Below are 22,932 nucleotides of genomic sequence, written 5' to 3' on the forward strand. Positions count from 1 at the left end.
AAAAAATAAAATAAAGTCAAATAAATAATTTATAAATCTGTAAAAGCTGCAGGTTTATCCAACACAGCAACCAGTCTGGTCAATTTCTATAGGTAGTTAAAGAGGGGGCGAATAAAGGTTGTGTACCGCTTGATGCAAGATCACTTTAAAGGAAATCCACAATTTGCTTTTATGCATTATGAACCAAACATACCTTGATTTTGTTGAAAAATCAATTATAAATGTATGATAATGAGGCTTTGCCTGGCCCTCCTCTCACCCTAATTATACACTGCTCCAGCCTTGTCCTGTCTAGTACAAGACGAGAATATAATATCACTGTGTTGTCCCTGACAGGCAGAAGTAATCAATCTCTGCACCATCCCCCTGCTGCTCTGTATGAGACATCCATAGCAAAACCAATCAGGGATTAAACATGATATGTTCCTGCATCAGTGTAGCTACAGCTATGTTTAGTCCGTAATGCATAAAAACAAATGTTAGATTTCCTATAATTGCCCCAAAATATCTATTATTAACTTTATTATTTGCATTTTTTTTGCATTTTGTTACTATTCTGGAAAAATGTTAGTGCCCTTTGTGCCTCTGACCTCCCAGAGAATCACTAGAATGATTCTTAAATAACAAATTAGTATTTTATGGGATGAAATTAGTATTCGAAACAGTAAAAAAACAGGATGTAATATTTGTTATTTGCATTCCACCGGTTGAACTTTCCCTTTAATTCTTATAGTTTGTACTGTAGCAGGGATTGTGTCATGTTTCCAACCCCTTGCTTCACAGTTGGGAAAGTGGTCTTGGAGTTGTACTCATCCTTTTTTTCCCACTAAACCCAGAAAGAGGGGTTGATACTCAAAAGTTCTATTTTGGTCTCATCTGACCTCATGACCTTCCCCCATGCCTCCTCTAGGTCTGCCAGCAAACTTCAAACTGGCGTGGACATGTTCTGGCATGTGCAGGAAGACTCTACATGCCCTGCATAATTTTAATCCATGATGGCGTAGTGTGTGGCCCGGGGCACTTCAGGTCATTAGCCAGGTCCTCCCATGTTCTTGGCCCACAATGCACAGGGCCACATTAAAGTTGGTGGAGGCCACCAGACAAAAAATCTGGTGAGTCACAAAAGTTTTGTGCCAAACCTCATCACATGCAAACACCCACACCCTCACGCACATTTGTTTCCCCAATTAAATTTATGTTTAGAAATATCAGACTAGTGGGCTCCAAAACAGTCTAGATATAAAAACTGGATCAGAACCCTAATTAAAACACAACTATGTTACCAGAATCATGCATGCTACACTGAAACCAACACAAATACATATTTGCAGGTCAAGAACCAAGTTTACCACATACATACAGGACAAGAACAAAGATTGCTACATAGATACAGGACAAGAACCGATATTACTACATAGATATGTTACCAGAACTACAATTACTACATATATACTGTACCACAGCCAAGCTTAATACGCAGGTACAGGACCAGAACTAAGATTACTACATACCTACAGGACCAGAGCCTAGATTGCTAAAGCCTTGTACTAAGCAGTGCATTTACCCGAATCTTGCTTGAAGATCTGCATGTGCGCAGGTGGGGTTTCCTCTTCTCCCAGAGGATTATTTTGGAAACCCCTGCCTATGCCAAATGGTGCTCAGCCCAATGTTGCAAAAGTAACAGTTCAATTAGCAAAAGAATTGGATATGTGGCACTCACCATCGAGAAGTCTTTTGCAACTATTTATGTGATTTATAAAGAAGTCTTCTGGATGATCAATGCTGCCTATTCAATTCTTTTGCTACTTGAACTTGCGTGATTCCCCCTTTAAAAAGAAACAGAACAATGCCAATATTGTGTTACTTCCGATTTTCTTTCCACAGTTCTAGCATTTTCTTTTCTGAAAGCGTTTGACAAAGATATTTCTCACCAAATGTAAAGTGGGCAGAGACTAACCTCTTCCTGTATCTCCCCTGAAGATGACTCCAATGCACTCTGCCCACATTTTCCATGATGCCTTGTGTTCTTTCATTTAGTAATTTAGCAGTAAATTCAGTGAGATTTCTACAAGTAAATCCAATGAACACTGAATATTATACTTATAAGATGGATATGGTGACAAGCCTGGGAGCTTTAATCACATGGAGGAGCAGGGAATATGTAATAAGTGGTTGAAATCAGAGGTAAAATAGTTATATGAAATCTATAGTCTGTACTGTGTGAGCACAAAGGGTTAATAGCTTCTTTGCAGGGTTCAGAAAGTGTGAGCACAAGGTGGGGGAAGGGCTGCAACATGAGGTGAAGAGAGAGACCAAGAAAGTTCTGTAAAATCATAGACTGGGATGGGGGAACTGATAGGGAACAATCACTATTCTGTTTAGGGGACTTCTGTATCCACAGCACTGAACACATTTAACTAGAGTGAGAGAGAGATCTGTCACATGACCTCCCCCTCCTTCCTCCTCTGTGAACAGGGAGCAGCAGCCACTCCCCACCTGTGAGTCTATACAGTTGTTTACAACAGAACAGATTCACACAGCACAGGCAGAGGAAGGAGCTACTTCAGGACTGGGCTAAACTGAGGAGGATAGCAAGAAACTGTTGGTAACAACGAAAATAGGCAAAGTTGTTCTACATCCAAAGAGCTATGGATTTGTAAAGAAAATTACAGTTGTGCTTTAAGGATTTGTCTGTAATTCAGGTGTTCTTAAGTAAAGGACTGCCTGTAGTGACTTCTCTAAGCTTCAATGCTAAAAAATAGCTCAAAATTGAATAGTGGCACCTTTTATTCACAATAAACCATGTGGATATTGTGCTGGATAGAACTGACAAATAAGTGTGAACTCTGGCCTGATTCTGTGTACTCATTTCATATATCTGGAGGGGCCGGGCCAGGCTGCGGGCGTTGCTCCAATGCTTATAACTCACAGCCTGGCACAGTAAGGATCTGCAGAATGGCAGGCAGCAGGGCGCCTCGTGTCCTCATCCTCCTCTGTATATTACACCTTCACTGTCTACAAGGAGCCAAGATCCTGACCATAAGTTTTGTCGGTGAGTTCACAGACCTGATCTCCTCCCTGTATTGTAAGCTCCTGTGCACATGTATGTTTCCACATTGCGGCTTTGTAGGCATTTGTAATTCTCTGTAACAATGTCCACAGGTAAGAAGTGCAAAGCATCTCCTAGACGGGATTCTTTAAAGGAATCTTCCTATTAGGAAATTCCCTATACCAACGATATGGACGTGTCCCTGAAATTTGGAGGCACAACACCTTTCACCCCATGGTATAAGACTAGAACATGATACAATGACACCAGAACCATTGTTTTAGGCACTATTGACCCCCAAGATAGTGACATCAGAACTGAATTCTCAGGTCATTTGGCTTTAGAGAATATTTTCTTGTAGGAAAATGAGGGAGATTTCAACGATAGAAAGGATATTCCTCAACATACCCGATGGGGCTTCTAGTCTAGTGGGTTAAGAGCTGGTGTAGGTTGATTAATATGTTTAACAAATGAAAATCCCAAAATAACACCTTTTCTCATTAAAAAAAGACTCAAGTATACTCGGCTTATACTTGAGTCTATAAAAAATAAGCTCTGTACGCGCCTTTCCGGCACCCCTCGCAGGTCCTTTTGTGTCTTCAGCTCCGTCTCCGGGTCCCCGCACGCTGCCGACTCAAATACCATGATCTCAGCCACCTGCTGACATAATTTCTGATCACAGGATATCACTAGTCACTGTAGTAGGTCATAGAATTTTCCAAAAATGGGAAGGCTTGAGTAACCAAGCCCACATGGGCATTTGAGTCGAGTAAGAGTTCAGACAGTCCTGAGTACAGAAAGCACGGGAGCAGAGCAGTAGGAGAATGTGGCTCAAACTATGACGAAGCAGTAACAGCCCCTTTAGGTGCACATTTTTTTCGCCCCGTTGGACACAGAGCAGCCGTGACACAAAATTGGCGCAGATACTTTATAAACACATGTACAAGCAGTTTGCATGTTCTTTCTAGTGCAACATCAGACAGAAAACTGGCACAAACACTTTAATTAATGTGGGCCAATGTGTATAGATGTTGCACATGTATAATCTAAGCTCTTGTTTGATATTTTAGGTGGAAGCCATTATCTCTTAATGGATGAAATTTCACGCATTCTACAAGACAATGGACATGATGTCAGGATGTTTCGTCACAGTTACCGGAATATTCCAGGTCTGAATAACTGCGGATTTGTATGGGGTATTTTAGTGACACTTCTAGAACAGTGGTCATCCACCGCCTGGTTGTGGCCCAAGACAAAACTGTCCCGAGCCAGAATCTTATGCCTGGAAAGAAAATAAAAATCAGTACTTACCTCTGGCGCTCCTGTTCACCCATGGCTTCGACTTCGCCCAAGGTTCCAGGCAGAGGTACATTTCTGCCGACGTACTATGATGGCTCTGACAAAGCGGGTTCACGCAAGCACAGAGCTTAGACGTGCCTCTGCCCGCACTGCCCAGAACCTGAGGGTAGAAGAAGCTGGAGCCAGGGGGTGAACAGGAGCACCTAGGATAAGTGTTGGGGGAGCACTGCTGGGGGCATTTATTAGGGATGGGAAAGTACTGCTGGGGGTATTAATTAGGGGTGGGGGAGTACTGCTGGGGGTATTTTTTAGGGGGAGCACTGCTGGAGGCATTTATTAGGTGTGGGTAAGAACTGCTGGGGGGATTTATTAGTAGTGGGGTGTAATGCTTGGGACATTTCATGGGGTGGGGAGCACTTTTGTGGCATTTCATTGGTGGGGAAGTACTGCTGGGGACATTGCATTAGGGGAACACTGCTGTACACATTGAATTGGGTGGAGGGAGCACTGCTGGGGAGATTGCATTGGGGGAACTCTGCTGTACACATTGAATTGGGTGGAGGGAGCACTGCTGGGGAGATTGCATTGGGGGAACTCTGCTGTACACATTGAATTGGGTGGAGGGAGCACTGCTGGGGAGATTGCATTGGGGGAACTCTGCTGTACACATTGAATTGGGTGGAGGGAGCACTGCTGGGGACATTGCATTGGGGGAACTCTGCTGTACACATTGAATTGGGTGGAGGAAGCACTGCTGGGGACATTGCATTGGGTGCAGGGAACACTGCTGTACACATTGAATTGGGTGGAGGAAGCACTGCTGGGGACATTGCATTGGGGGAACACTGCTGTACACACTGAATTGGGTGGTGGGAGCACTGCTGGGGAGATTGCATTGGGGGAACACTGCTGTACACACTGAATTGGGTGGAGGAAGCACTGCTGGGGACATTGCATTGGGTGCAGGGAGCACTGCTGGGGACATTGCATGGGGTCTCTGCTGTGGACATTTCAAGGGGACTTTATAGGTGTGTGGGGGTTGCTATAGGGGGTATTATAATGTCCTCTTCTGTAGCTGTCTTCTTATCAAGACATTAAAAAAGATCTACAGAAAAAAAGGCACTATAGTGGGGGGGGGGCTACAGGAAAGGGGGCATTTTAGATCAAGGGCTGCAGGAAATGGGACATTATATTGGTTGGTGTTAAATATGGAGTATTTGTGGGGCACACAATTTTTTTTCCAATAACCATGGTAAGAGGGTTACCCTTGTTCCCATAAATCCACTAATCCAACTCTGTGCATAAGGAAAAGCAACATTGATTAACTACAAGATATCACTGTGTGCTTTGCTGTATAGACTGGGGCAGGTCAGGTGGAGGCTTCACATTATAATTAGAGAGCAAGTAATTAAAAGGCCTTTGGAGTTGAAAATGTTAAGGGCACCCGCTGAGGACAGTACTGTATACAACCAAATAAGACTCAGTATGCAACTCCTCTTCATAAAGACTATAATAATGGGGTTGTCCCCCTATTGTAACTATCCCCATCAACAGGATAACAGATAAATAACTGAATTGGGCACAATAGGTGCTGCAAGTCCCTCTGTGACTGGAGCCCTGGTGCACATGTGTGACCTGCCCTGGACATACTTGTATGGTGCTGTGTAAAATAAGGTCCAAGCAGCCCCTAAGATGTGACTGGAGTGATGGTCCCTCCTATGCTCCAGCCACTTTTCATCTAAAGGAATGAGGGTATTGGTGGTTCTGGGATAGGGGATAAGTTACTGTGTTATGACTACCCCTTTAACTGCTATATATAAATGTAAGAAATCCCCTTTAACAAGTACATAATCTGTAATTATTGCAGGCTATAAGATGACGTCTGTCCCGTATGCAGTGTCCACATATAACATGGAGGAGGAACATCTCAAAGAGTATGATGAGCTTTTCAATGAGTATCAGAGAGAAGCCTTCATGGGCAGGTAAGTCACCGCACAGACAATTCACAAGTCTAGGGGGATAACTTGGGGGTGGGGCAGCTCTCATCATGCAAAAGGTGATGGTTCCTGTTGCATTCTGTTGTACATTTTTCCGCCTAGCACAAAACTCTAATGTCAACTTCCGGACTGGGACAATGTTTCTCTTATAGGCTCTTCCTGGTCAGAACTCTGTGTCTGCTATAGATCCAGTTTGAAGCAAGTTCCTGGTATTCTGTTTTCTATACTCTGTATTCTGGCCTTCTTGCTTTATTCAGACTATTATTCTGCCTTATGATGTTGTACTGTGTTTGCCCTCTTTGTTGTGACCTAGCTCTGGAGACTATTCCTCTTTGTTGTGACCTAGCTCTGGAGACTATTCCTCTTTGTTTTTATTGTGTTGGCCTCCCTGTGTTTCGTACTTTGGTGTAGGAAGTAAAACATCAACTTGTTGTCCCCTACCACCTAGGGTAGGTCAGGCAATCAGGTAGGGACAACTGAGAAGGAAAATTAGTCTCGGGAATCACTGTTTCTATCTGTGTCATCCATGTGATCCCCAGAGCCTGCACTACAGTTAGTCTCAGGGCTTGCTGTCTCTTTAGTTCATTCTCAAGAGCCTGAATTACATTCCAAATCACAGTTCTTTATTCCAGTACCAGAATCAAACAGTAGTAAAACAGTAGGTAGTACAGGATCCGTCTAGTAGCAGACGTCAGGCTGTAGCTTCCAAAATATTTTCTGAAGAAGGGCTGGGTAGAACTGTTGAAGTCTGTCTGTGTTCTGTCTCTCAGACTGCATCAGTCTACAACTCCTCTGTGCTCTGCTATCTCTCACCACACGTAGGCCCACAATTACTAACGTGCTTGCGCCAGTTTTCTGTCGGACTTTGCGCGTTCTTTTCAGTGCAAACTGCTTGCGCAGGTATTTAAAAAGTGTCAGCACATTTGTGTCACATGTGATCCTTTTGTGGTGCAGCTGCATTAGGCTTCAGGCAACACAAATTAGGGGGCGCCGGATTTATCATGCAAAGTCCGATAAAATTGTCTCGCCCAACTCATGTTAAAGGTGCACCAAAAAAAAGTGGAGTAGTCGAGCAGTGCAGGGGGCACCAGATTCATGAAGAACGGGCGCCAAAAATCCTGAATCTGGCGCCCCCTGCACACGACAGGCAACTGAACATAGTACACACTGCACTGTTCTTAGTAAATGTTCCCCATGGCTCACACCACATAACCCCAGAACCAGGTAGGAACCCTTTTTATAAACTTTTTGTTCTCCTTTCTAGATGGTGCTGGTTCAGGTGTCAATACGGAGGGCCTACCCCAACAAGTGACATGAATACATGATAAAACAATAAACATTATAATGTTTTGTAGGACCAATAATGGTCATTAGGTTGAGGACTTAATGCATGAAGATGTTGGGCTGTAGCTTGTTGTGAATGGTGGAAGATGTTTGATCAAGCCAACACCACAGGGGTTACCCAAAATAATCAGTAGGGACCATACTCTTTTGAACAATCCCTCTAAGGGGTGTTTTTATTCTTTCTTTCAGAAATGACGTCCAGTCTTTCTTAAACTTGGTGACTTTATATGCAAAGCATTGCCGCCTCTATATGAACCAAACTGATATTTTGGACTTTCTGAAGCAAGAAAACTATGACGTTGCCATTTTAGATACATTTAACCCTTGCCACTTCTTGGTTGCTGAAAAGCTTGGTATTCCATATATCGCCTTCACTCCTGGACCGTTTTACAATTCCTTGGCCGTTGGGTTGCCGAACCCTCCATCCTACGTGCCGATGTTCCGCTCAGAGCTCACTGATCGCATGAGTTTCCTGGAACGTGTGAAAAACACTTTTATGTATCTGGGCTCCTATGTAGTTGAGATTCGGAAGGAAGCCATATTCCGCGGAGTCATTGAAGAACATTTTCCTCCTGACTCTAGACCTACGTTAGATGACCTTCATCGTAAAGCAGAGCTTTGGATATACCATGTGGATTTTAGCCTTGAGTTTCCCCGTCCTCTGCTTCCTCACGTTCAATGTATCAGTGGATTGACAGCAAAGCCGGCTAAACCCGTGTCACAGGTAAGTACAAGAATCAGGTTTACCACTTTCACACGGAATAATGTAATGTAAGGGTTAACCACTTGGATATGCAACACAGGATCTACACTCAAGTGAAATCTAATACCAAAGGAAATCTACCATTTAAAAAAAAAAAAATCAAATACTCACCTCCACTCCTCTTGATGTTGATCCCTGCGCTGTCCTCCTCTAGTCTTGACACGCCAGGATCAACTAGAAAAGAAACTTATAATTATCAGCTAATAACCTGTAAGCTTTCTTCATACACTCGATGCCACACCATGATGTTGGAGAACGTCATGTTGCAGCAATGGGGTTAAACAATAGCTGATGTTTTTAGGCTTGTTAGAGATTTTTATCTAGGGCTTAACCGCCCTTCAAGTTGTACAGGTGACTTTCAAATTAACCCTTTCATGGTTGTCCCGGTCCCAGAACTTGAACATAAAACTAAGACACACGTCAGTCTCTCAGTGTATGTAAAGTTCTTCTCCCCCATTTAATCTCTCAAATGCATAATATCACAGAAAGAAGAGTCATCAAAGAGGCGTGAATAGAATACTGCAATGCTATTGGCCACAATGAATTCATCAGCACATTCTGTGAAAAAAATTAACAGGCCTTGTTCACAGACATGTTTATACTACAGAATGTACAGAGAATGGGGGTCATTTACTAAGGGCCCGATTCGCGTTTTCCCGACGTGTTACCCGAATATTTCCGATTTGCGCCGATTCTCCCTGAATTGCCCCGGGATTTTGGCGCACGCGATCGGATTGTGGCGCATCGGCGCTGGCATGCACGTGACGGAAATCGGGGGTGTGGCCGAACGAAAACCAGACGGATTCGGAAAAACCGCCGCATTTAAAAAACCTGTTGTGGAGCTTGCACTTACCTTCACTCAGCCCGAGCCGGTGAACTCCAGCGCGTTCCGATGCTTTTCAGCGCAGCAGCTCCACCTGGTGGACGGCGGAGGAACTACCTTAATAAATCCCGTCCGGACCCGAATCCAGCGAAGAGAACGCGCCGCTGGATCGCGAATGGACCGGGTAAGTAAATCTGCCCCAATGTCTCTAGAACCCAAACATTTATGATAAGAAGAAGAACATACCGAAGGTCAATAGTCTCTCACATGTGCCAAGGAAAAACTTTTACAAGCAGGTTACACAAAAATGGCAAAATCATGACATTTAACTGGACAGAGGTCAGCTAAAATGTTTGCTTGACCTAACATGGCTGACAGTACGCAAGATGTCGTCCGAAACCAGTGCGATCTCCTTAACAAGGCTAATAGCAGCTAAACTTTGGAATCCTTTCATTTTATTTTTCTACCTTTTTTTCTTATGGTAATTAAGCTATAAATAATTTGACCTAACTTAGGATAGACCTGGTACCCATTACAGTGCCTGATTTTTGCTGATTTCCCACTCATAACTAGCAGTACGGAGCATTGGGACAAGATGTCCGGTGTTCCGGGCTGCTAGTTATGCACATCCCTGCACCTCCCTCTCCCTTGCAATATTGTAGCTAAAACATGGTAAGTCACAGATTTTGTATTGGGCCCCTAAAATGGATTTCAAATAGATGGTTACAATAACTAAGACTAGAGTGGCTGCTGACAACACGACCTGTATATTTTCTGACTACTGATTCTTATCCACTTCTATACCTTTGTCTAGGATCTAGAAGATTTCATAGCTGAGTCAGGAGACTCCGGGTTTATCCTGTTGACACTTGGCTCAATGGTATCCAATATCTCTAGAATGGATCTTATTAAAGAAATGAATTCTGCATTCACTAATGTCCCACAAAAAGTTATCTGGAGATACAAGTCATCACAATGGCCGAAGGATCTGAAACCGGCCCCCAATGTTAGGCTTCTGGACTGGGTGAACCAGAATGATTTACTAGGTAAGTGCTACTAGAAAACTGTGGACCACATATATCTGAAACCCTGGGCTTCACAACACATTTGCATTGGGGCCTAACCTGCTAGGACATGGTGACATCTGAGCCTCACTATTGATCAAAGTCCAGACTGAATATGTATCTTAATGTTGCAACACCGAATGTCTGTGTCCACCGGTGTGTACTGTTTCAGGAGAGACAACAGAAATAAGTGCTGAGGTTAAGCCTAAACCTTTCCTGAAAGATTCAGCAGACACAAAAACTTTTTATATAGCCTGATAATAACTCTGTAGTCAGCAATACTACTTCAGTTCCACTGCAGGGGTGTTAGTTAGTGATGGGTCATTTGTGTACAAGCCGGCACAAAAAGCCGACTCTTTCGCGTTAAAATGGGAGTTGGCTCCCTTCAATAAGCTGATAGCTCCCTTAACCCAGCTTCTAAACAGCTCACCGTGCCCTCTTTAACCCAATAAAATTGTGTTAAAAGTAGGAGTGGGTTGACTTTCTGACCTGAAGCTGGCCCCATAGTCTTCCAATTGAACTCTGCCAAAGTTAAAACGTTGAGAGTTTCAAAGTGGGGCAGGGTTCCTCTTCTGCAGCATTATCTTCTCCTTCTCCCATCTCTGAGAGAGGCACTCTTGTCCACAGGAAGGTGGGTCAGTCATTGGAGGGGGTCATGATTCTTCATCTCCCTGAATTGCCCCCGTTTTTGGTGAACGTAATCAGATTGTGGCGCATCGGTGCCGGCATGCACGTGACGGAAATCGGGGGCATGGCCGTACGAAAACCTGACGGATTTGGAAAAAACACAGCATTTTTTTTAAAAAAGTGTCGCTTGACACGCGCTTACCTGCACCCGGCCTGACTGACCCTTGTTATTATTCCATTCTGTTACAGGACATCCGAGAATCCGCCTCCTGGTGACACACGGTGGATTGAGCAGCGTGACAGAGGCCGTGTATCATGGCGTCCCCGTTTTGGGAATCCCACTTTTTGGAGATCAGACTGACAACTTAGTTCGAATTAAAGTAAAACTTATGGGAGAATATATTCCATTCAATGAAATCAAATCTGACAAATTTGCTGATGTGATCCAGAAAATAGTAAAAGACAAAAGGTGAGTGTCCGTTCTGTATGATCTAGGATCAGGGTAGAGTGTAATTGTGTAGAACTTTCTAAAGAAGCCACCAATTATTTATTTGATAAACAGATGGGGACCCTCTGTTGGGAGCAGCACCCAGATCAATGTTGTTATATACTGGATCAAGATTACCATACAATGACCATAGGGGTGTCATGCTGTGAGATCCATGCTGTGAGAGGGGAAAAGGTGCAGAATTGAGAAGTCATGTGATAAGCCCAAACACAAAAAAAACCTCTCCTGCAGGAGAATCACACTCATATCTGTGTGAGGTGAGCAATTTATTAAAATTAGTTCTCATGCAGACAAACGTGTCCTAACACCATGGAGAATTCCCTGTGCCGTGATTCACTAAGGCCCCTTCCACACTCGCGTTGCATTTCACGTCAGAGTTTGATCAGGGTGCGATCAGTTTTTGGTCAGTGAAAAACGCGCATTTTGCATCAGAGTGCAATCAGTTTTCAGTCAGAGTTTGTTCAGTGTCTTTCATGCACGTTTTCAATGCAATTTCAATGCGTTTTTCATGCGCAGAAAATGCACGTAAAATGGACTCAGGGCTGAGCTCTATCTTTTCTATGGCAATTGATGCGTGAAAAACGCATTGCACTTGCATTGCACTTGCGTGTGTCTCAGAGGATGCGTTTTTGATGCATCTCCATAGACTTGTATGGTGCGTTTTTCACGCGCGTGACTTGCAAAAGTAGAGCATGTCGAGATTTAAACGCGCGTTAAAAAAAACGTGGGTGTGTGCGTGAAAAAAAATGCAAGTCTGAAAAGACCCATTGATTACAATGGGTCAGAGTGCAATGCAAGTTCTGCGCGTCAAAAGCACGCGCAGAAAACGCGCGTGAAAAACGCAACTGTGAAAGGGGCCTAAGTCAGTATTTGGCAGTGTTGTACAACCTAAGGCCCCTTCCACACTCGCGTTGCATTTCACGTCAGAGTTTAATCAGGGTGCGATCAGGGTTTGGTCAGTGAAAAACGCACATTTTGCATCAGAATGCAATCAGTTTTCAGTCAGAGTTTGTTCAGTGTCTCAGTTTTTCACGCGCGTTTTCAATGCAATTTCAATGCAATTTCGATGCATTTTTCACGCGCAGAAAACGCGCGTGAAATGGACTCAGGACTGAGCTCTATCTTTTCTATGGCAATTGATGCGTGAAAAACGCATTGCACTTGCAAGTGTCTCAGAGTGCAATGCGTTTTTGATGCATCTCCATAGACTTGTATGGTGCGTTTTTCACGCGCGTGACTTGCAAAAGTAGAGCATGTCGAGATTTAAACGCGCGTTAAAAAAAACGCAAATGTGTGCGTGAAAAAAAATGCAAGTCTGAAAAGACCCATTGGTTACAATGGGTCAGAGTGCAATGCAAGTTCTGCACGTCAAAAGCACGCGCAGAAAACGCGCATGAAAAACGTAAGTGTGAAAGGGGCCTAAGAGAGATTTGCCTAATTAAACAGCTGTTAACACTTGCATTTGCAAAACCCAACCAATAACACCGAGCTAACGAATGTGTTTGTTAACACAACCATTAACATTTGCGTTTTGTAAACGCAAGTGTTAACAGCTGTTTAATTAGACAAATCTCTCTTAAGCTGTTGCAATGCGTTTTTAAACGCATGCGTTAAACGCGATCTGACAAGTGTAACTGTAAACAAAGGACTCGGGACTAAAAGCAGAAGTGGGTTGATCAGGCCTATTCCCCCCACTATCACAGGGATTACCTTGATAGAAATCTGTCAAATTTTTTTTTTTAATTCCGCGGTTTTTCCGAAGCCGTCAGGTTTTCTGATGGCCACGCCCCCCTATTTCTGTCGCGTGATAGCCGGTGCCGATACACCACAATCCGATCGCGTGCGCCAAAATCCTGGGGCAATTTGGTGCAAATTGGAAAAATTGGGGAAACCCGGTGGAAAAACGCGATTTGGACCCATAGTAAATGTGCAGATTTACTTACCCGGTCCATGCGCGATCCAGCGGCGCGTTCTCTGCGCTGGATTCGGGTCCGGACGGGATTTATTAAGGCAGTTCCTCCGCCGTCCACCAGGTGGCGATGCTGCGCTGAAGGGCATCGGAACGCACTGGAGTTCAACGAGCCGGGCTGAGTGAAGGTAAGTGCAAGCTCCGCAACAGATTTTTTGTTTTAAATGCTGCGTTTTTCCGAATCCGTCGGGTTTTCGTTCGGCCACGCCCCCGATATCCGTCGCATGCATGCCAGCGCCGATGCGCCACAATCCGATCGCGTGCGCCAAAATCCCGGGGCAATTCAGGGGAAAACGTATTTAAGTAGCGTCTGCACTGGGATTTTGGCGATTTTTGACGCTTAAACTGTCAAATTGTGACGCAAGGCAACGCACCACTAAAAAGATGGTGAACTCTGGTGGACCTGAGCGGAGAATGAGCCCCATTGGGGCGAATTTACTTACCCGGTCCTGTCACGATCCGGATGGTCCGACGAAGATGAAGTCCGGTGCGATTCAAGTAGCTCGTGCGCCCAAGTTCCTGCATCTGTCGCTTCCCCACCGAGGTCCTCCAGAGTTCACCATCTTCTTCCCGGTGCATTTAAGTGCGTGTCTTGCGACACAATTTGAAATGTTAGATCCCACGCGTAGTCTGAATCCGTCGGGTTGTCTGATGGCCTGCCCCAAACCCCTCCCCCCCCTCCGGATTTGTGTCGCTTGCAGGCCGGCGCGATGCGCCAAAATCTGATCGCGTGCGACACAATCCCCGGCATGATGCGTCGGGGATCGGAAATCGGCGGAATATCCAACCGAAGTGTGGCCGCAGGACCCTTAGTAAATAAACCCCATTGTGTCTGCTAATGCCCTGGGTTCTTCCTTTATTGCCTCCTTACGACAGTGAAGAACTTTCTAGAACATTCTGGATACACTTTATGGGAATGCAACATCCCCCACCGGGCCTAGCCTTTGGATGGAGGCCTGGAGACAGCCGGGGCCCGCGGTACCGGAGTGGCTGGCGGTTGCGGCCTAAGCACGCTATTGTCACGGTGCTTGGTACGGGGGAACCGGAGGGCTGTCCTACAGCCTGGCAGGTCTCCAGCAGGGTGGTGTTGGCAAGAAAAGATGAGGGAGAGGCTGCTATAGCGGATCTCCCTGGGGCAACCCCTTAATGTCCCGAGTGTGAGTCTCTGTGTGATGGACAGGGTGCCGGTGATGAAGGCAGCCGTATTAGCAGGGACCAGACGGAGACAGAAGTTGAAGAAAACAACTTACAGTTCTTTATTTGAACCGGCAGGAACCGCAGCAACGTGCCTTTAACAGGTAGGTAGGGTGCCGAGATGTGAGTTGGAGGGAGCCTCAGGAGATAGTTCACCAGCCTGGATGTAGAGGGCAGGCTGGGAGGCAGCTGTGTCCTGGTTGGAAGCTTCAGCTTGTCCTGTAGGGCTTCAGGTATCACCTTTAAAGGTAAGATGATACCCCTTTCCTCACTACACTAACTCTAGTCTAATGCTCCACTCTTCAGAGGCAGGGGCTAGGCTCTTCCTGCTCTGGTATGGGCTAGACAGAGATTACTCACTCACTCACTGATTCTCCTACAACAGAATCTCTCTGAATCCTTACTAGAATAATCTAGTCTCCAGAACATTCCTGGCCAGAGGTTCCATTACCTCCCCTTGGTCAGGTGGTGGCTGCTCCTCCAATCACATCTCAGCTTACAGAGCACAGGATGTAACACATATCATTGGATAACAGCATCTGGCATTATACAAAATACTTAACTCCTGCCTTGCCAGGCAGGATTCACCACTGCAATATCCCTATGTCCTGTCAGGACCATGTAGTGTCATGTGGGTATATGCAGGTGGGACGTATTCGCAAGCACTACCTCGCCATTGCATCGGCGAGGGTGTTGCATACCCCGGGGGCAATTGAAAGAGCCGCCCTCGGCTCGCCTATAGATGTTTTGGGGCACAGAGGGGGCTAAGGGCACTTCTAGGAAGTGCAGGCTATGTGAGGTGTAGGGACAAACCGCCCATGGTCCTGGAGACAGGCACCTGGGTTGGTGTCGGACTAAGACAAAAATATAGCTGTATGACAGTTGGTCGCTGACGCCATTAAACCGAACTGTACAGTAGGAAAGGTGTGGTGTCATGTCCTGTAATCCACTCCTTGCACCAAGGCCTGTATATTTGTTTGATCAACGCTTCTTCCCTGGCGGCAATTATATGGTGTCTATCTGCATTGCGTTAGCATATGCGACACGAGTACCTCCTGACTGACAACCTTACCCATGTATGGGTGGCATCCAGGTGCTATCTGTGTAACACCCCCGGTCCCCTAAAGACCCGCAGTTTACGGACTACCCCCATGTGCAAACCTCAGTTTGAGGGATCAGGTAGCGGTCAGTGTTTTACACAAAAAGACGGTCCGACACAACCACACTACAACCTGAAAAGCCTATGAAAGGGTTAATGCAGACTACTGGCAGATATGACAGTGTGCAACAGGTTAGCAAAATCACATTGGCTTAGGAGCCTAATGGGTACACATCTTATAACGTGACAACGTTACATAGGTAAATAGGCTACTCAGGGTAGCAGCATAAAATGTCTCTTTTCCTGAAAAGGAAAGGCATAAAAAAGTGCAAACAGAATGTCCGTACCTAAAAGGAAGGCATTAAGTGCAAAATGATAATAAATTACATTGCAACTTTTCCTGGAGGTTGGCAAAAGTCTCTCAGAAGGTCTCTAGTAACAAAGTCCATCTTCTGGGTACAGCCCTTGATGTGGGGAAAAGTGCACTGAGAAGCAAAGGGTCTCCTCCATGTGTAGAGGGACAGAGTCCTTTGAAGAAATCTCTGCTGTGGCAGAGGAAGGGTGCTATCATAGCACATAATCTCTTGACTGAGATAAATAAGGGTAAGAGTCTCAGGAAAGTTTCTGGCTCTTTGGGGTAAATGGAGATAAATACACACAATATTTACATAGTACAATACCTGAAGTGGGCTACAGCCCTTCAGGGGTTACTCTGCATCGCTGGGTTCAGCAAAAACAGGATCCGTCTCCAGCGGGGAGTCCTGTATATCCTCAGCGGGAGTAGATGCCGGCTGGGGACACCCGGCGGCAGTAGTGGGTACTGCAGGTGCAGCAACATCCTCCGGACCTTCAGGGGGAGGAGCGCTGTCGCCCGGGGTGTCGGCTGTTCCAGCCGGGGGCTCAACTGAGCCAGGGACCACAGAGGGGTCCATGAAGAAATAAATGGGAACCTGCGGCAGCGCCGCGGCTCCTTCCAGCTCCGGTTCTTCTGGGGCCGGGTCATCACCCCACTGGTAGGTGACAATTGGAGAAGAGGGCCTAGTGGAAGCCTCCGGACAAGGCTCACCAGCCGGGATGTCCTCACCCACGGAAGAGCCGCGGGACCTGGCAATGCTCCCAGCAGGGGAACCGTTGGGGGTGGCGCCCTGTATCATGCCCGGCCCATGGATGGCAATGGGACCCGTACTCACGATTACCGTGGATGGGGCATTCACATGGGTCACCGCCCGGGGACTTGCAGCCGAGGAGGAAGAGGTGTTCGGAGACTCCGGCCACTCGTCGTCCTCATACCATTCGTCCTGCGGGTAATAGCGGTCCTCATCGGAGTCGGGGATCCGGATCACTCCAGCCGCCCAGGGTCCTCGCGGTCCTTCCTGCAGGGAGAACTCTATACACTCGCCTGGCTTGAGGTTGTGCTGGCTCTCCGGCAGATCAGGCCTCTTGACGGACCGGCGGGGTATAAATACTTCCCGTCCGGTATAGTCCTGGGTAGCGAAGCCATAGCCCTTCCGCTTGTCGAAGAACCTGACCATGCCGGTGGTGCGGTTCTTCTCGACCCAGGCTCCCGCTGTGGATCTGCCGGCCATATACCGCTGGGCCTCCTTCTCTCGACGTCGCTGTTCCGAGACAGCGTCTCGGAGTCGCCGGCGGGTGGCCTCACCTCGGCCTTGAGGCTGCGGAGGTTTCAGTGCTGGGGCTCGTGGCTCCGGTTCGGGTTCGGATCTCCTTGGGCGACAGGCAGGTGCCGGAACAGGAGCAGGAACCACCGGAGGGTCAGGAGCTACCATAGCGGGGCTAGCAGGCCGCGTAGCCGGAGGGGTAGGCCTCGGAGCAGGTGGAGCGGCCATACCAGGCCCAGGCGTTGGCTCCGCAGGAGTCGGGGCCTCTCCACGTGGCGCCTCCACGTGGGCCCGCGCTACCGGGATGGCAGCCGGGATAGGGACGAGGATCCGCCCGGGTGGAATCTGGTACTGCGTCACCGTGTGGTAGCAGGTCCGGGTGACGAAAGCCCGAGTAATTCCTCGGTGCAGCCGATGTCCCGCGGAAGGTCTTCGGACAGGCTGCGCGGAGACTACCACCATCGTCTCTAGGACTTCATAAAACTCAGGACGCTCCACAGGAGGGAAGGGCGGAGGACCCCACATGATGTAGTCCTCACAGCTCAACATCCACTTGAGGTCTGGCCCTTCTCTGAGGCAGGGCAGGAAGTCCGCCTCGGGCCAGGGGGGTGGAGTCTGAGTCCTTCCCGCCAAGAGCTGTGGCGGGCTCTAATTTTTCCTGCGCCACAGGAGGCGGGGTTCGCGCGCTTCGCGCGTGGGTGGAGCTTGATGCGTCATCTGGGTTTCCCGCCAGTGAAGGTTTTGGCGGGCTGGTATTATTTGCTGCGCCACAGTTTCTGAGGTAAAAATCTTCAGGCGCGGCAGCGCCGGATGTAGCAGAGCTGGTACAGTTCTTGCCAGGATTAACCTCTGGAGTGCTGGAGCGACGCTCGGCAGCACGTGGCAGCAGTATAACGCAGTTCAGAAACACACAAGTCCTTAGGCCTAAACCCGGATGGCAGCAGGGTTAGGCAGCACAGTCTTTTTAATAAAGGAAAGTCTTTAATGCCGTAATAAGGCACAGAAGTATCAATCCTGTTCGTGACGCCACTTGCAACATCCCCCACCGGGCCTAGCCTTTGGATGGAGGCCTGGAGACAGCCGGGGCCCGCGGTACCGGAGTGGCTGGCGGTTGCGGCCTAAGCACGCTATTGTCACGGTGCTTGGTACGGGGGAACCGGAGGGCTGTCCTACAGCCTGGCAGGTCTCCAGCAGGGTGGTGTTGGCAAGAAAAGATGAGGGAGAGGCTGCTATAGCGGATCTCCCTGGGGCAACCCCTTAATGTCCCGAGTGTGAGTCTCTGGGTGATGGACAGGGTGCCGGTGATGAAGGCCGGGACCAGACGGAGACAGAAGTTGAAGAAAACAACTTACAGTTCTTTATTTGAACCGGCAGGAACCGCAGCAACGTGCCTTTAACAGGTAGGTAGGGTGCCGAGATGTGAGTTGGAGGGAGCCTCAGGAGATAGTTCACCAGCCTGGATGTAGAGGGCAGGCTGGGAGGAAGCTGTGTCCTGGTTGGAAGCTTCAGCTTGTCCTGTAGGGCTTCAGGTATCACCTTTAAAGGTAAGATGATACCCCTTTCCTCACTACACTAACTCTAGTCTAATGCTCCACTCTTCAGAGGCAGGGGCTAGGCTCTTCCTGCTCTGGTATGGGCTAGACAGAGATTACTCACTCACTCACTGATTCTCCTACAACAGAATCTCTCTGAATCCTTACTAGAATAATCTAGTCTCCAGAACATTCCTGGCCAGAGGTTCCATTACCTCCCCTTGGTCAGGTGGTTGCTGCTCCTCCAATCACATCTCAGCTTACAGAGCACAGGATGTAACACATATCATTGGATAACAGCATCTGGCATTATACAAAATACTTAACTCCTGCCTTGCCAGGCAGGATTCACCACTGCAATATCCCTATGTCCTGTCAGGACCATGTAGTGTCATGTGGGTATATGCAGGTGGGACGTATTCGCAAGCACTACCTCGCCATTGCATCGGCGAGGGTGTTGCAGGAAGCTTTCATTATTTGGCAGCTACTATTTTGAAACTGTCTTTGTTGCTCTGCTGACTGTCAGATTTATCATTTTGACTTCCTCAGAAATATTGTAAAAAAAAAGTTGCTGAAAAATCACAGTTGTATCAACCTCACATACACCTTTGGGGACTTTGTAACTTTTATGCCTTGCGCTAGCCAACAGAATTATAAATATTTTTCTTATGTTTGCTTGGCTTGAATTGCTCTTTAGAGTCATGGCCAAAAGTTTTGAGAATGATACAAAGGCCTGCCTTAAAAGGAGCAGCTAACATGGTGTCAGTGATTGCTCCAGTTACACAGGTGTGGGTGCTAATGAAGACAGGGCGGGAGATCAATCTGTCATGATTAAGTAAGAATCACACCACTGGACTCTTTGGAAGGAGGCTGGTGCTTGGCATCATTGTTTCTCTTCTGTTAACCATGGTTATCTCTAAAGAAACACGTGCAGTCATCATTGCACTGGACAAAACGGGCCTAACAGGGAAGAGTATCGCAGCTAGAAAGATTGCACCTCAGTCACCAATTTATTGCATTATCAAGGAATTCAAGGAGAGAGGTTCCATTGTTACCAAAAAGGCTCCAGGGCGCCCAAGAAGGACCAGCAAGCGCCAGGACTGTCTCTTAAAAGTGTTTCAGCTTGGGGATGGGGCTCCCAGCAGTGCGGAGCTTGCTCAGGAATGGCAGCAGCAGGTGTGAGGCATCTGCACGCACTGTGACACTGCGGAGACTCTTGGGGCAAGGCCTGGTGTCACGGAGGGCAGCCAAGAAGCCACTTCTCTCCAGAAATCATCAGGGACAGACTGATATTCAGGAAAAGGTACAGGGAGTGGACTGCTGAGGACTGGGGGAAAGTCATTTTCTCTGATGAATCCCCTTTCCGATTGTTTGGAACATCTGGAAAACAGCTTGTTGGGAGAAGACAAGGTGAGCGATACCACCAGTCTTGTCTCATGCCACCTGTAAAACCTCCTGCAACCATTCATGTGTGGGGCGGCTTCTCAGCCAAGGGAATCGGCTCTCTCACAGTCTTACCTAAAAACACATCCATGAATAAAGAATGGGACCAGAATGTCCTCCAAGAGCAACTTCTCCCAACCCTCCAAGAGCAGTTTGGTGATAACAATGCCTTTTCCACCTTGCCATAAAGCAAAGGGGAGAACTAAATGGCTCAGGGAACAAAACATAGAGATTTTGGGTCCATGGCCTGGAAACTCCGCAGATCTTAATCCCATTGAGAACTTGTGGTCAATCATCAAGAGACGGATGGACAAACAAAAACCAACAAATTGTGACACAATGCAGCAGTGATTGTGCAGGAATGGACGGCTATCAGTCAGGATTTGGTCCAGAAGGTGATTGAGAGCTGCCAGGGAGAATTGCAGAGGTCCTGAAGAAGAAGGGTCAACACTGCAAATACTGACTCGCTGCAGTAACTCCTTCTCACAGCCAATAAAAGCTTTTGTTACTCATAATATGATTGCACTTGTATTTCTCTATGTGATAAAAACATCTGACAAACCAGAGGGGAACACATCATGTGACAATATAATATTTGTGTCATTCTCTAAACTTTTGGCCATGGCTGTACACCTTTTGGGTGACAAAAAGTCGCAAAAACCTCAATGTGACTTTTTGAAGCAAAAAACTTATTGATAAATCTTTCACAATGTGTTTTGCCTTCCTGCAGCTACAAGACGGCGGCCATGAAGCAGAGCGTCATCATGCGCTCACGTCCGTTCCCCCCTGACCAGCAGTTATTGGGATGGGTGGAGCACATCATCCGCTCCGGTGGAGGCGGCCATCTTAGACCCTATTCTTACCAGCAGCCCTGGTATCAGCAGCTTCTCCTGGACATCATCCTCTTCATCTTCTCCTGTGTCGCTCTGATCATCTACATCATCGTGAAACTTATCAGATTTCTGATCCACCTCCTGTGTTCCAGAAAGAAACAGAAACAAAACTGATATTTTTGCAGTCTCTCAGTTGTATGTGAACTTGTTATATTTTTTTGCTAAGTTTATTTTTAAATTCAAAATAAAAACATTTTCATCATATAACAAGTGGAGATAGCAGATTTTATTCATTGATGATAAAATGGTAAAGTCCTTTCCTTCTACATAGTTGGTGCATATGTTTCCTTACACTCTACAGGGGAGAGGTCCCTGCCCATAAGAGCTTACAATCTACAGGAGAGAGAACCCTGCTCATAGGAGCTTACACGCTACAGGAGAGAGGACCCTGCCCATAAGAGCTTACACTCTACAGGAAAGAGATCCCTGCCCATAAGAGCTTACACTCTACAGGAGAGAGGACCCTGCCCATAAGAGCTTACACTCTACAGGAGAGAGGACCCTGCCCATAAGAGCTTACACTCTACAGGAAAGAAATCCCTGCCCATAAGAGCTTACACTCTACAGGAGAGAGGACCCTGCCTATAAGAGCTTACACTGTACAGGAGAGAGGACACTGCCCATAAGAGCTTACACTCTACAGGAGAGAGGACCCTGCTCATGAGAGCTTACACTCTACAGGGCAGAGGACCGTGTCCATAAGAGCTTACACTCTACAGGAGAGAGGACCCTGCCCATTAGAGCTTACACTCTACAGGAGAGAGGTCCCTTCCCATAAGAGATTACACTCTACAGGAGAGAGGACCCTACCCATAAGAGCTTACACTCTACAGGGGAGAGGTCCCTTCCCATGAGAGCTTGCACTCTACAGTAGAGAGGACCCTGCCCATAAGAGCTTACACTGTACAGGAGAGAGGACACTGCCCGTAAGAGCTTATACTCTACAGGAGAAAGGACCCTGCCCATAAGAGCTTACACTCTACAGGAGAGAGAAGACTGCCCTTAAGAGCTTACACTCTACAGGAGAGAGAAGACCCTGTCCATAAGAGCTTACACTCTACAGGAGAGAGGACCCTGCCCATAAGAGCTTACACTCTACAGGAGAGAGGACCCTGCCTATAAGAGCTTACACTGTACAGGAGAGAGGACACTGCCCATAAGAGCTTACACTCTACAGGAGAGAGGACCCTGCCCATGAGAGCTTACACTCTACAGGGCAGAGGACCCTGTCCATAAGAGCTTACACTCTACAGGAGAGAGGACCCTGCCCATTAGAGCTTACACTCTACAGGAGAGAGGTCCCTTCCCATAAGAGATTACACTCTACAGGAGAGAGGACCCTACCCATAAGAGCTTACACTCTACAGGGGAGAGGTCCCTTCCCATAAGAGCTTACACTCTACAGTAGAGAGGACCCTACCCATAAGAGCTTACACTCTACAGGAGAGAGGACCCTACCCATAAGAGCTTACACTCTACAGGAGAGAGGACACTGCCCATAAGAGCTTACACTCTGCAGGAGAGAGGACCCTGCCCATAAGAGCTTACACTCTACAGGAGAGAGGACACTGCCCGTAAGAGCTTATACTCTACAGGAGAAAGGACCCTGCCCATAAGAGCTTACACTCTACAGAAGAGATGACCCTGCCCATAAGAGCTTACACTCTACAGGAGAAAGGATCCTGCCCATAAGAGCTTACACTCTACAG

At 47.1% G+C, this 22,932-nt stretch overlaps 1 protein-coding gene across 1 annotated transcript; it reads left to right on the top strand.

Moving 5' to 3' along the window:
* The first annotated feature begins 2,905 nt into the window (after positions 1 to 2,905).
* On the top strand, positions 2,906 to 21,392 carry LOC140117841 (UDP-glucuronosyltransferase 3A1-like). The gene is made up of 7 exons (XM_072134972.1): positions 2,906 to 3,052; positions 4,120 to 4,218; positions 6,216 to 6,330; positions 7,879 to 8,413; positions 10,090 to 10,321; positions 11,216 to 11,435; positions 21,061 to 21,392. Exons 1-7 carry the CDS (start codon positions 2,956 to 2,958, stop codon positions 21,335 to 21,337), a joined length of 1,575 nt encoding a protein of 524 aa, XP_071991073.1. The 5' UTR covers positions 2,906 to 2,955; the 3' UTR covers positions 21,338 to 21,392.
* Positions 21,393 to 22,932: the final 1,540 nt, after the last annotated feature.

The sequence above is a fragment of the Engystomops pustulosus genome, chromosome 1 (assembly GCF_040894005.1).
Source record: "Engystomops pustulosus chromosome 1, aEngPut4.maternal, whole genome shotgun sequence".
Lineage (NCBI taxonomy): Eukaryota > Metazoa > Chordata > Amphibia > Anura > Leptodactylidae > Engystomops > Engystomops pustulosus.